The sequence below is a fragment of the Monomorium pharaonis genome, chromosome 3 (assembly GCF_013373865.1).
Source record: "Monomorium pharaonis isolate MP-MQ-018 chromosome 3, ASM1337386v2, whole genome shotgun sequence".
NCBI lineage: Eukaryota > Metazoa > Arthropoda > Insecta > Hymenoptera > Formicidae > Monomorium > Monomorium pharaonis.
In genome coordinates this window covers 19,218,890-19,232,482 of record NC_050469.1, presented here as the reverse complement: position 1 = coordinate 19,232,482, position 13,593 = coordinate 19,218,890, and the positions used below count along the sequence as shown (strand labels likewise).

The 13,593-nt window shown below is 34.2% G+C and overlaps 1 protein-coding gene across 1 annotated transcript; it reads right to left on the bottom strand.

Annotated features, from left to right (window-relative positions):
- Nucleotides 1-9,033: 9,033 nt before the first annotated feature.
- On the bottom strand, nucleotides 9,034-10,163 carry LOC118644955 (protein ALP1-like). Its single transcript, XM_036284933.1, has 2 exons — nucleotides 9,835-10,163; nucleotides 9,034-9,767 (listed from the first exon to the last, which is right to left on the bottom strand). Exons 1-2 carry the CDS (start codon nucleotides 10,048-10,050, stop codon nucleotides 9,381-9,383), a joined length of 603 nt encoding a protein of 200 aa, XP_036140826.1. The 5' UTR covers nucleotides 10,051-10,163; the 3' UTR covers nucleotides 9,034-9,380.
- Between the last annotated feature and the right edge of the window lie 3,430 nt (nucleotides 10,164-13,593).

Here is a 13,593-nt window from a genome sequence, read left to right as displayed (position 1 = left end):
TTATATATATATTAATAATTATTTATGTTAACTATGTTACTTAGTATATTTATTATTATTTTTCTATATATATATATGATACTTATTTGTTTATATTTATTTTATATTCAATATTTTAATAATTATAAAATGATTATTAAACAATTAAATTTTTCAATGAAAATTGAAATTATTGAAGTTCACAAAATAAAAATTATTAAAGTTATTTACGATCTTATTAAATAAATTTTTTAATTTTTAAATAAATTAAATAATAATTAATAAGTCCTATATATTACTCTTTAATTAAAATTATTTTATATGTAATAAAATAAAATAATTTAAACAATTTCCTATAAATTTTTATTTTGTTCCATTTTTCTATCTCAATTCAAAATCAAATTAATTAATTATTAATTTAAATTTATTTTACATAATATTATATGTTTGATGCTTATGCCTAATATAATTTTTTAATGTAAATTTATGTTTTTTTGCACTATGTCGTATATTGTCGCTCTTGAATTGCATTAATTATTTAAACTAAAATTTTGAAATAATATATGATTACGTTATCAATTTAATTGATAATAATGATACTTAAGTCGTTTACATATTTGTAATTGGTACAGAAAAGGATTGCATTTTAGGACAAACAGTACATGCAGTGTAATGAATCAAAATAAATATATATTATTATATACATATTTTGATGAAAAATAATATTAAACTCAAAAATCCAGTCTTGATCATTTTGATAGAAATATATTAATAAAATATTTCACAGAAACTTTTTTATTTGATCCCTTTTTATTATTTATTAAGATTTATTAAAATGCATTAAAATTTATTAAAAATTAATATTTAACATTTATTAAAATTTATAAAATTTATTTATATAATAAATAACAATGTAATAAAATAAATTTTATGAATTTTAAGAAATTTTAACAAATTTAAATGAGTATATATTAAGGAATTTTAATATATTTTAATAAATTTAATAAATTTTAATGAAATAGATCTCCTCTCTCTCTCTCTCTCTCTCTCTCTCTCTCTCTCTCAATGAAAAGAGATTTTTAATTAAATATTTTCATTAGGACATATAAACAATTTCTTATTTTCTTCTTTCAAGATCACGCATAAATTTTCTCTAACCTTAAAAGAGAGATAGCACGTGATGTTTAAACAGACAATGGTGGGGATTGAGCCAAACGCTATCCATGCACTACCTCTGAAGCAGTAGCATGGATAGCGTGCGTTTATGACGTCAAACGCTACAGACAGTGACGTCATCATAATTTTGATAGCGCTATTCAGCGTCTCCGCGAACAGCGGTAGTGCTGCGTAGCGCTAATAGTGAGCTCCCCGAACGCACCCTTGGTACGCGTATCAAGTAGTGAATTTAAGCTAATCAGCCAATGATTAAACACATTTACTAGTTATTTACTATTTGATACGCGTACCAAGTGCTCGGTGTAAACTAGAGCCATAGCAATTTCTCCTCCATGTATACCATATATACTCAAAGGGTATAGCCAAATCAACATCACGAGCAAGTTGCGAGTTGCGAGTTCCGTGAGTTTGTAGCAGGTAATCTAAAAAGTACGATATAAATATTATAAATAATTTAATTGATTATTACAATTAAAAATACTCTGTTTTTAATGTATGATAAGATTATTAACTTTATTAAAATAGTAATTATATGTAACACAATCATGTATTTTTAAAGTACCCGCTAAACAATTAATATTCTGTTGCAAAAACAGAACATTTTTGTAACATTGCAATATAGCTGTGCGACGTTTCAAGTTTGGTTGCATTAACTTTTTTGTAACGTTTCAGGAACCAAAAATGTCCCGATTCAATTACATATACGACGTCGAACTTGCAACGTGTTTTAAGCGTTTGCAAAACCTTATATATGCGACGTCGCATTTACAACGGTTTTGCGACATTTGTAAAACTTTCATGAAATGTTAGGGAAACGTTACAAACTTTTATTCCAAAAATAACGTTTATACAACGTTCTTTATACAACGTTCCAGGAACTATTTTCCGCTTCATGGTTAATTTGCAACGTTTTTGTAACAAATGTATAAAGCTCAATCTACAATAAGTCATGTAATCGTTGATCAGAGTGTCCTAAGTTGTAAGTTATAAGAGATAGCATTTGCAAATGTCATCTTTTAATTATGACTTACGACTTCAGACACTCTGCTCAACAATTAATGATTCACTGTAGATTGGGCTTTATACATTTGTTACACAGACTTCCGGTTGAGCAACTGTAACGTGCGCATCGTTTTCCTCCGCGCGCCTTCTTTTTGGCAGTTTTGCTATATTTTGGATTCCTAGGAAGGTTCTCTGGGGCCGACTAAGTCGTTATCTGTTTCCGGAAGTTTCTCTTAAATTAAACCTTTCTAGTAAAAGCGTGTGAGATATTAAAGTGGATCAACCTAACCTTCCCGGTGGGCCGCTGCCGGCGGATGGTCTTGTGCCATCCCCGCCTTCGCCGCCGTATGAGGAAATATCGAACGACTTGAAGAAATTTTGGATACAGACAACTAAGAATATGCCTCAAGAAGAAGCCATGGATACAAGTCCGGTCGACCAGATCTCTGCAAAGAGAACCCTCTCGTCCACAGAGGGTGAGTCGGACAATCGTCAGCCTCCCCCCAAAACCCAAAAGAAGTGTAGCCGAAAACCAAGGAGGCTAAGAAACAAGAAGCAGCTTTAATTCTAATCGAGAATACGTCAGGTTTGCAGTCCAAGGATCTCCCATCGAAGTACGGTGCCTTCACAAAGGTCCCGTATGTTTTACACTTCAGACTGCTCTCTTCAAATATGGACAAGGAAAAGAAGAGGACGAGAACCTCTCTTCTAAAGGTATCCAAAATACTTGCTAATGCCAATGTCAAGTTTATGAATCTTAAAAAGTACTCGTTAGACACGTGGATAGCTACATTCCCCACGAAAACGGTAGTTAATGCAATATTTTCCAATAAATACATAAAAGAAGCCGGCTTTGCTGTCTTTATCCCGGCATACCAGTTGACACGTAAGATGATCATCAGAAATATTCCAACAGAATTTTCTCTTGAGGAAATAAAGAAGGCAATAGAAGAAGAAAATTCTGACATTATGGTTCATAATATTTTTAGATTAAAGAGAAAGGACCGCGTCACTGCATTGTGGACCGACTCAGAAAACGTATGTGTACAAAAGATGGGGGAGGATATCCCAGAGAACCTCCTCATCATGCGCACAATAAATCCGGTTACACCCTACATCTCATCGGTTAGATTATGCTATAAATATGGCTTTTATGGTCACATTAGCAAATATTGTGAAAGGGAGCCAAGATGTCTTCAATGTGGAGAAAATGATCACCACCCACACAGCACACTTTATCCTGAGAATATTCCAAATTATCCCAGACAGACAAAGGCGATCCCACGGATATCTCAATGAGTAACTCCCGGAATATCCTACAAAAATATCTTAAAATATCATAAAATATCTTAAGATATCATATGATATCTCATTAATATATTTCGATATCCCCAAAAAATATTTTAAAATATTATAAGATATTGTAAGATATTCTTTAATATCTTACGACATCCTATTACATCCAGATAATATCCCATCATACCTTTTATCTCTACAACTAATAGAGCGTAAATCAAGTGTAAAGGAAAAGTGAATTATAATGTAATAAAAGAGTGACAAAAGCGTTAATTAAATCTCTAAGAAACGTAAATTAAAACAGAACATAAAGAAAGTATACTTATCGAAACAATGTGGTATACAGGGAGTCCCAGAGTATACTGGTCACTGTTCATAAAAAGGTAGATGGGATCGAGATGAACATAAAAGTTCAATATTGTTGTGGGTTTGGTCTGCTAATAATCGAGATATAAATTTTTTAAATTGTGCGAATGAGAGCGCGCCTTGCGCGCCGAAGGAAGAGCTCGAGCCGCTCGAGCCATAGCACGGCCTACTGTTTCAAGCATTGGCTGCCGGCGGCGGCGGGGGAAAGAAGGAGAAGCGTAGCGTCGTCGCCGTTCCCACGTCTCGCCGCACCGCGCCTAAGCTCGCGTCGATGGCTGCTACGCATACTCGCGATTACATGACGAGATTATAAATTATTAATAAAAATAGGACAAATTTAAATCATAATAAACTTTTGTAAATAAGAAAGTCGAAAGAGAGAAAGCGATGGAAACGTATGGAACCTGCAAATAATATAATATTTGCCGCATCAAATTCTTTCATCGTTTTTTATGGAATATTAAATTAACGAAGATTTATCACGATTGATTCTTTATACATTCTCCTTTCGTAACCATCTTATTAGAAAATTACAAAATGCACGAAATACTATCCCTAATATGCACTCTTTGTAAAATAACACGATAGAAAAATATTCACGTTTGATCTAACAACTTCAGGATAAATTATTCGATGCAACTTCTATGGTAATTATAAGTAATTAGAGATCAATGTTATGTCAAGTATCGTTAGTATGGTTAACTAGAAATGATTTTCTCTTGTATATGATAGAGAACTTCGGATTTCTTCTATCGTTAATACATTATAAGTCACTGAAAATCTGTCGTAATTAATAATGCAATTAAAGGTAAAAGAAACTCTGAATTCTTTTATTCATTATTGAATTTTTTATTTACTCTTGATTTGTATGTAAAATTGAACTTTGTACTTTTATACTTTGTAATTTAGCAGGAATATCTTTCCCTCTAAAGTATTTACAGAAACACGATAAACGTCATTTTCAACAACAGTTCCAATCAATATTATTAGAGTTTCATTAAATGTCATAAAATTTTTTTAACAAGATTACTATTTTTTAACATTTTCAACATTAAACACGATACGACACTCAGAAAGAAAGTATCGTGCTGATTATTTATCGCAGTTTTAGTGATAATTTTTGATAATTTTTTTTCGATCGTGTGTACACTAAAAATATAAAGAAATGATAATTGTTAAAATTTTATTCAAATTACACATAATGAAAGTAGAATAGTACAAACTAAAGATGTTGTTAAACGTGGTAATATTTATTGTATTTGTATACTACGTAGTGCTTGAGAGGGAAAGAGAGAGAGAAAGAGAGAGAGAGAGAGAGAGAGAGAGAGAGAGAGAGAGAGAGAGAGAGAGAGAGAGAGAGAGAGAGAGAGAGAGAGAGAGGGAGAGAGGGAGAGAGAGGTGTCATACTAAAATGCGCGAAATACTTATCCATAGTATGTTACACTCTTTGTAATAACACAGAAAAATATTCTCTCTTGATGTAACGATTTCACTATAGCTTAGGCGCAATGCTACGATAATTATGCTTAAAAATTAATGTTCAATATCATGTATTGTTAACACAACGAAGGATTTTCTTTTATAACCATAGAAAACTTACAGTTTCTTCTACCTTTAATTGCATTATTAATTACGACAGATTTTCAGTGACTTATAATGTATTAACGATAGAAGAAATTCGAAGTTCTCTATCATATACAAGAGAAAATCATTTTTAGTTAACCATACTAACGATACTTGACATAACATTGATCTCTAATTACCTATAATTACCGTAGAAGTTGCATCGAATAATTTATCCTGAAGTCGTTAGATCAAACGTGAATATTTTTTTATTGTGTTATTTTACAAAGAGTGCATATTAGGGATTTCGTGCATTTCGTAATTTTCTAATAAGGTGGTTACAAAAGGAGAATGATAAAGAATCAATCGTGACAAATCTTCGTTAATTTAATATTCCATAAAAAAAACGATGAGAGAATTTAATGCGGCAAATATTATATTATTTGCAGGTTCCATACGTTTCCATTGCTTTCTCTCTTTCGACTTTCTTATTTACAAAAGTTTATTGCGATTTAAATTTGTCCTATTTTTATTAATAATTTATAATCTCGTCATGTAATCGCGAGTGTACGTAGCAGCCATCGACGCGAGCTTAGGTGCGGTGCGGCGAGACGTGGGAACGGCGACGACGCCACGCTTCTCCTTCTTTCCCCCGCCGCCGCCGGCAGCCAATGCTTGAAACAGTAGGCCGTGCTATGGCTCGAGCGGCTCGAGCCCTTCCTTCGGCGCGCAAGGCGCGCTCTCATTCGCATAATTTAAAAAATTTATATCTCGATTATTAGCAGACCAAACCCACAACAATATTGAACTTTTATGTTCATCTCGATCCCATCTACCTTTTTATGAACAGTGACCAGTATGCTCTGGGACTCCCTGTAGAATATCTTACAATATCTTATAATATTTTAAGATATTTTTTGGGGATATCGAAATATATTAATGGGACATCATATGATATCTTAAGATATTTTACGATATTTTAAGATATTTTTATAGGATATCCCGAAAGCTACTCATTGAGATATCCGTGGGATCGCCTTCGTCTGTCTGGGATAATTTGGGATATCCTCAGGATAAAGTGTGCTGTGTGGGTGGTTACGAAAGGAGAATGTATAAAGAATCAATCGTGATAAATCTTCGTTAATTTAATATTCCATAAAAAACGATAAGAGAATTTGATGCGGCAAATATTATATTATTTGCAGGTTTCATACGTTTCCATCGCTTTCTCTCTTTCGACTTTCTTATTTACAGAAGTTTATTACGATTTAAATTTGTCCTATTTTTATTAATAATTCATAATCTCGTCATGTAATTACGAGTATGCGTAACAGCCATCGACGCGAGCTTAAGATGCCATTTCATGCAGCGTCAAAGCGCTGGGGCTCTATTCTTGAATTCATTCGCAAGAGAAACGTATTCGCAAATTCTGATCTTACAGAAAAGTTGGAAATTTATTGGCTATCGTATGGCTATTAACCAATAAACTTACAACTTTCTGTTAGAGCGAGTATTTGCGTATACGTTTCTCTTGCGAATGACTTCAAGAATCGAGCCCCTGGATGCAGTTGAGCGGCTTCCCCCACTCTGTCTCCCTCGATCGACGCGCACCCATTATACGCATAAAATTAGTGTCTCGTCGTTTTGTCGCTGTGAAGTTCGAAGTGACTCAACTTCAGCGAAAAATAGCCGTGCATTTTGTTTCGTTTCAGAAAAATGAGTTTCAACGACGGCAGTGAACATTGGAACGAGGTTAGTATATACTGTGTTATTAATATTAATTATTTAATTGATTGTATATTGGAAGAGTTTACGGTGACACGTTTGTACATAACCTTTATTTAATAATTCAACTGATACATTGTTCTCACTGTTCTCAGAGCTTGCAAAGCTTAATTAATTAATGGAATTAATATTGTATTTTATACTTTACAGGAAAATGAAATCGTTCACACATGTGGACTGTGCGTGATGATTTGCACACCCAATGAAATACAAAGCCACCCATGTCTGGAGTCTTTCGCCAATTATTATCTGGACAAGCAGACATATTATTTTTATCCTCAGTGTGGCAAGTACTTTGCAGTAAAATGCATACTATTGTTAAAAATTTAACACGTGTGTTAGTACTGTAAAGTTTTGTATGTGCAGAAGATAAAAAAATTCTGCGTAGAAGCCTGGTGGACGGCACTGAACAAAATGTTTTGGAGGCGCTTGTTCAAGATGATGCAGAAGAAAACGTTCAGGAGGCAGAAATGACAGACGAGAAGGGCTTCGACATAGAAAATCTTCCAGAGAATTAAAATCTCCGGAAGATTTTTATAGAAGAGCGACTCATCGAGGCGATTCGGAGACGACCGCCTCTTTGGAACTTTAGACTCCCAATTTCAGAAAGGGGCGTTCGGAGCAAAGAGAAGTTGTGGATGGATGTGGTTGCAGTAATGAAAGGTACAATTTTTTTTTTAATATATGTATGCGTAATAAGGTTTATTATGACTCAATGTGCTTTCTTGTTTCGCAGGTGTGGTTACTTTAGCTGATGCCAAAAAAAAATGAAAAACTCTATCCGATACATTCAGGAGGCATCGGAAAAATGCGGAGTTGCCAAGTGGTTCAGCAGCTCAAAAGATGTCCAAGTGGATTCACTTCGAGCGAATGAGCTTCCTTCGAGATGTAAGCCTTGAAAACAAGTATGTATGAACTGTACATAATAGAAATAACAAATTATAAAGATCACAATATTAAACAATCAGTGGTATAAAAGACCAATGCATTTCACATGCAAGACTATTGCATTTCACATGCTTTTTGAATAAAATTTGGTGAGTTGCACCTGTGCGCACTAATAACCGCGTTGACTCTCATTGGTCTTTTTTATACCACTGATTGTTTAATATTGTGATCTTTATAATTTGTTATTTTTATTGGTTCTCATTAATCTTTTTTATACCATTGATTGTTTAATAGAAATAAGGAACTTAAAAATAATGTATCTACATAAATATATGAATTAATGGAAATTATTTCTTGCAATTTCAGTACGACATCGAACATCCCCGAACAAGATGACACATCGGTCGATGTTGATTGTACGTCCGACAGCGTGGACGACAGTGCGAGTAGCGGACGTATATCAAGTATGAATAGATCCACGAAGAAAGACAATTTTATGGACGAAGTACGACAATTAATGCAGGAGCCCATAAACATCGACATACAACAGAATGTCTCGAGTCTATCTATTGGATTCTGCACCACAGTCGCATATAAACTAGATATGCTGAGCGAAGATGCACGGGACAGGGCGATGATGCGAATACTCGAAATATTACGTGAAGAACGCCACAGGGACCAAGTTTAGTTTAGTTTTAGATATACATTGTGATATTTTGTGATATATATTGATATATTGTGATGTATATTAAGTGTTACATGTAATATATTGATATATTTATATATTAAATAATTGATAGTTAAAAACAATTGATCAGGTGTACATATACAGGGAAGTATATATTTGGAAGTATATATTGTGTATATTTATATATTTTAAAATTTTATATTTTATAATTATATATATTTTATAATTATAAATATATAATACAACCGATATAGTACGACAGATGTTATATCAATATATACAATATATATTATATATTTTTTTATTTATGACGGTTATTTTGCCAAGGTACTTTTCCTTCATTGCAAAAGTAATCGCAAAATTCATCGCGTATTTGAATACAATTTCGCGCACTAGTATTCGAGCCACAACGATTAATCTCTCGAAAAGCGCAGCCATCTTCGAATATTCTCCGCCAAGAACCTGGTGTGAAACTATTTGGATCATTGGCGTCAATTTCATCCACCATACCCGCAGAAACGTATGTATTTTTGCCAATGTCGTCTTTGCGGATCCAATTACGCAGACAAACCGTTGCCTGCACCATCAATTTAGCATTCTCTGGGAAAGCAATAATAGGTTTGCGATATATTCGCCACTAGCTAGCTAAAATTCCGAAAGTATTTTCGATAAGTCTTCTCGCACGGCTTAACCGGTAATTGAAGATGTCCTGCTCCGGTGTTAATCCGTTCTTGCCTGGATAGGGGCGAAGCATATATGATTTTAAAGGGAATGCTTCGTCTCCCACAAGACAGTATGGCAGAATTCGTCCTTCTGCAACAGCTGACGGCTTTGGTACATTCATGCGGTTTGCATTGAAGTTCTTGCCGATAACACTGTTGCTGAAAATACCTCCATCGCTTCGTCGTCCGTACGCTCCAATGTCAACGAAACGGAATATGTAGTGTGCATCACAAATGGCCATCAATACTACACTATGAGCATGCTTGTAATTATAGTACGTTGAGCCAGCATTGTTGGGACACTGAAACAAAATTAACAATTTATTTTTGAAAACTAAAAATATAGTTTTCCACAAATTGAATACATACTTGAATTGTTACATGTTTTCCATCGATGGCACCAATGCAGTGAGTGAAATTAGATACCTCTTCAAAATTATTTGCAATTTCGAGCCAGTCTTCTTCCGACAATGCTGGCGATAAAACTAAAGGACACAAACTGTTCCAAATTACTTCGCACGTCTCTCGAATAATATTGCCAACTGTTGCTATCCCAACCAAATACTGATATGACATTGATGTCATTGAATCACCAGAAACAAGGTATCTAGAACATTGTAGAGTACGATAATATATAATATTTAAGCAATATCAAAGCAATGAACAACAGTCTATAAAATTGCAATAATAAAAAAACGTTCTTTCGGTGTTATAGACTCTCGAATAAAATTTTGTTTTGTCAATAGCGGACCAACAATCGACAATAATTCCTCCAATTGTGTTGCGGACATTCGTCGGAAATAATTGTGGAATCGTACTCCATCCTCTATGGTCAGTTTCGGAATTGACACATGGTAAAAACTGTGCTCCGGTCGATCCTTTAGATATGATGCTACCCAGTATTGCTTCTTCTTGTATGGTCTCTTCTGTTTTTTTTGCAATTTTCGCATAATTGCACACAATATCAATATTCGTCGTTTCCTAACCTCTTTACCCACACAGCACACTTTATCCTAGGGATGTCTCTGGGATATCATTTTGGGATATCGCAATATCGTTGAATATCCGTGGACCGTCTGCGATATCCGAGGGATATCCAAGGGATGCACAAATGTCCACCGATTTGATATCCTGTAGATATCTCAAACGATATCCAGAGGATGTCCAAGGGATTTCCTGAGATATCGTAATATATCTTAGTAAAAAAATTTGTCAGAATTAAAAAATTTTTTTTTAGGATTTCTGATAAATGTTTCGATTTTTTATAATTGAAACGTTTTTCGGAAAAATTTTAAAAATAAAAAATTTTGATTAATTAAAAAAATTTTTGAATATTTCTAAGTATTTTTGAGAGTTTCTAAGAATTGAAAAAAACTTGAACAAAAAATAAAAAATTCTAATTATTTTTACGGCAATTTTGTAAGAGAAAGAAGACTATAATATAACATGTTTCAGCCAAGCCGTCGTACCTGTTAAAGCATGTTTAATAGTTTAATATCTCTATACCTGAAAAAACGGTCATCCAAGTGTCAACCCTCGCCGATGTCGCTTGACTTTGAAGACCGTACGCATTCTAACGCTTCGTGGTGATACATAAACACTTCTTGTTTATGGATTCATATTTGTTATAGATTATTACAATAGATGTTGTCAGAAGGATAAAACATGTACAGTTAACTTATATTTTTATAAATAAATATGAAGTTTTACCATTTTTTTTTACTATTTTTATATATGCGACGCGCAAAATAGTATGTAGACTAACTTATTAAAAAATCTGTTTTTGCTCTGTTTGTATAAAATAAAAAAATTTTTTTAATGTCATTTTTTATAATTTTTTAGTATATGTAGCATATTATTAATATGCCACATTGTTTCCATAAGTGTATTTTCTTTATGTTCTGACGTTTTAATCTACGTTTCTTAAAGATTTAATTTACGCTTCTGTCATTCTTTTGTTACATTATAATTAACTTTCTCTTTACACTTGATTTATGCTCCATTAATTGTAGAGATAAAAAAGATATGATGGGATATTATTTGGATGTAATAGAATATCGTAAGATATTAATGAATATCTTACAATATCTTATAATATTTTAAGATATTTTTTGGGGATATCAAAATATATTAATAAGATATCATATGATATCTTAAGATATTTTACGATATTTTAAGATATTTTTGTAGGATATCCCGGGAGCTACTCATTGAGATATCCGTGGGATCGCCTTCGTCTGTCTGGGATAATTTGGGATATCCTCAGGATAAAGTGTGCTGTGTGGGTAGTTATTACTGACGCCAATGTATTTCGCAGTGTTGCCGACAAAATAATGTTTGGGTCGTTTAAACGCACTTTTACACGCATCTTTGATTGTCACTTTAATTTTGAATACAATTACGAATCAATTTTAAAATTTGAATCAAATTACGAATCGACAGCGATTAGCGATTTGCCGCTCCATGAATTAGTAGCCGGTATTTAGCGCTGGCTTTTTGTCGACAGCTCACTCGGGCTCACTTTCCCCTTACGACCTACACTTTTGAAGGGAAATGTACCACAGAGTTGGGGAAGCCGCTCAACTGCATCCAGCGCTTTGACGCTGCATGAAATGGCACCTTTTTAGACGCGGTACGGCGAGACGTGGGAACGGCGACGACGCCACGCTTCTCCTTCTTCCCCCCGCCACCGTCGGCAGCCAGTGCTTGAGACAGTAGGCCGTGCTATGGCTCGAGCGGCTCGAGCCCTTCCTTCGGCGCGCAAGGCGCGCTCTCATTCGCATAAATTAAGAAATTTATATCTTGATTATTGATAGACCTAACCAAGATTATATTTGATTTTTATATTCATCTCGATCCCGTCTATCTTTCCATGAAGTATTGCACACCAGATTTGGGACACCCTGTATATGATTGTGTCGTGTTCGAATTGCGCGGTGCATTTGGATCCAAATTTCATTGGATCCGTTCATCGTGCCGCCATCGCTATGCAATGGTACACTTCTCTTAGGCCGGAATTCATAGTCGAATCTTATTCAAGTTCCAGCTTAAGCACGATCTTGAGACGTTAATGCTGTTATTTCATTGGTTAAGTAAGTCTCAAGTCGGCTCGAAACTAGACTTAAGACAATGCTTGAGCTTAAAATCGGTCTATGGCTAGTATTCATAGTCGAATCTTATTTAAAGATCGTCTCAAGCAATGTCTTAAGATGCTAATACGGCTCTGTGATTGGTTGATGGCCTCTTAAGACAGTACTTAAGATGATCTTAAATATAAGATCCGACTATGAATACCGGCCAATGAATCCCGTCCTATGAATCCCGTCCTATGGCTGGTATTCATAGTCGAATCTTATTTCAAGATCGTCTCAAGCAATATCTTAAGATGCTAATACAGCTCTGTGATTGGCTGATGGCATCTTAAGACAGTACTTAAGATGATCTTAAATATAAGATCCGACTATGAATACTGGCCTATGAATCCCGTCCTTATTATAGGCCGGTATTCATAGTCGGATCTTATATTTAAGATCATCTTAAGTACTGTCTTAAGATGCCATTAACCAATCACAGAGCCGTATTAGCATCTTAAGACATTGCTTGAAACGATCTTGAAATAAGATTTGACTATGGCCGGTATTCATAGTCGGATCTTATATTTAAGATCATCTTAAGTACTGTCTTAAGATGCCATCAACCAATCACAGAGCCGTATTAGCATCTTAAGACATTGCTTGAGACGATCTTGAAATAAGATTTGACTATGAATACCGGCCTATGAATACCGGCCATAGAGCACTAAAAAAGTAGGTATTCTCACGTCCGCCATTTTTCTTCAAACTAGAGCAAGTAACTAACATAATGTTTTACATATATAATACATCGCAATAACCTTTACAGTCTCAAAATCATAAATATCGTGTCTTCGTTTCATTGTCACATAAAGTTTGGTGTTTTCAAAGATTATTGACGTATATATATACAAAACATACCTAATTTTTCATGCTAGTTAGAAGAAAAATGGCGGACGTGAGAATACCTTTGAGTATATATACATGAAGGAGGAATTGCTATGGTTTCATGTAGACCGAAAGTGTGTCCAAGATCTGTGCGAGAGAGAAAGGTATA

Coding starts and splice junctions, on each gene's coding strand:
- LOC118644955 (XM_036284933.1), bottom strand. CDS start 10,050: ATGACATCAATGTCATATCAGTATTTGGTTGGGATAGCAACAGTTGGC. Junction 9,768..9,834: donor GAAAACATGTAACAATTCAA/GTATGTATTCAA, acceptor ATTTTGTTTCAG/TGTCCCAACAATGCTGGCTC.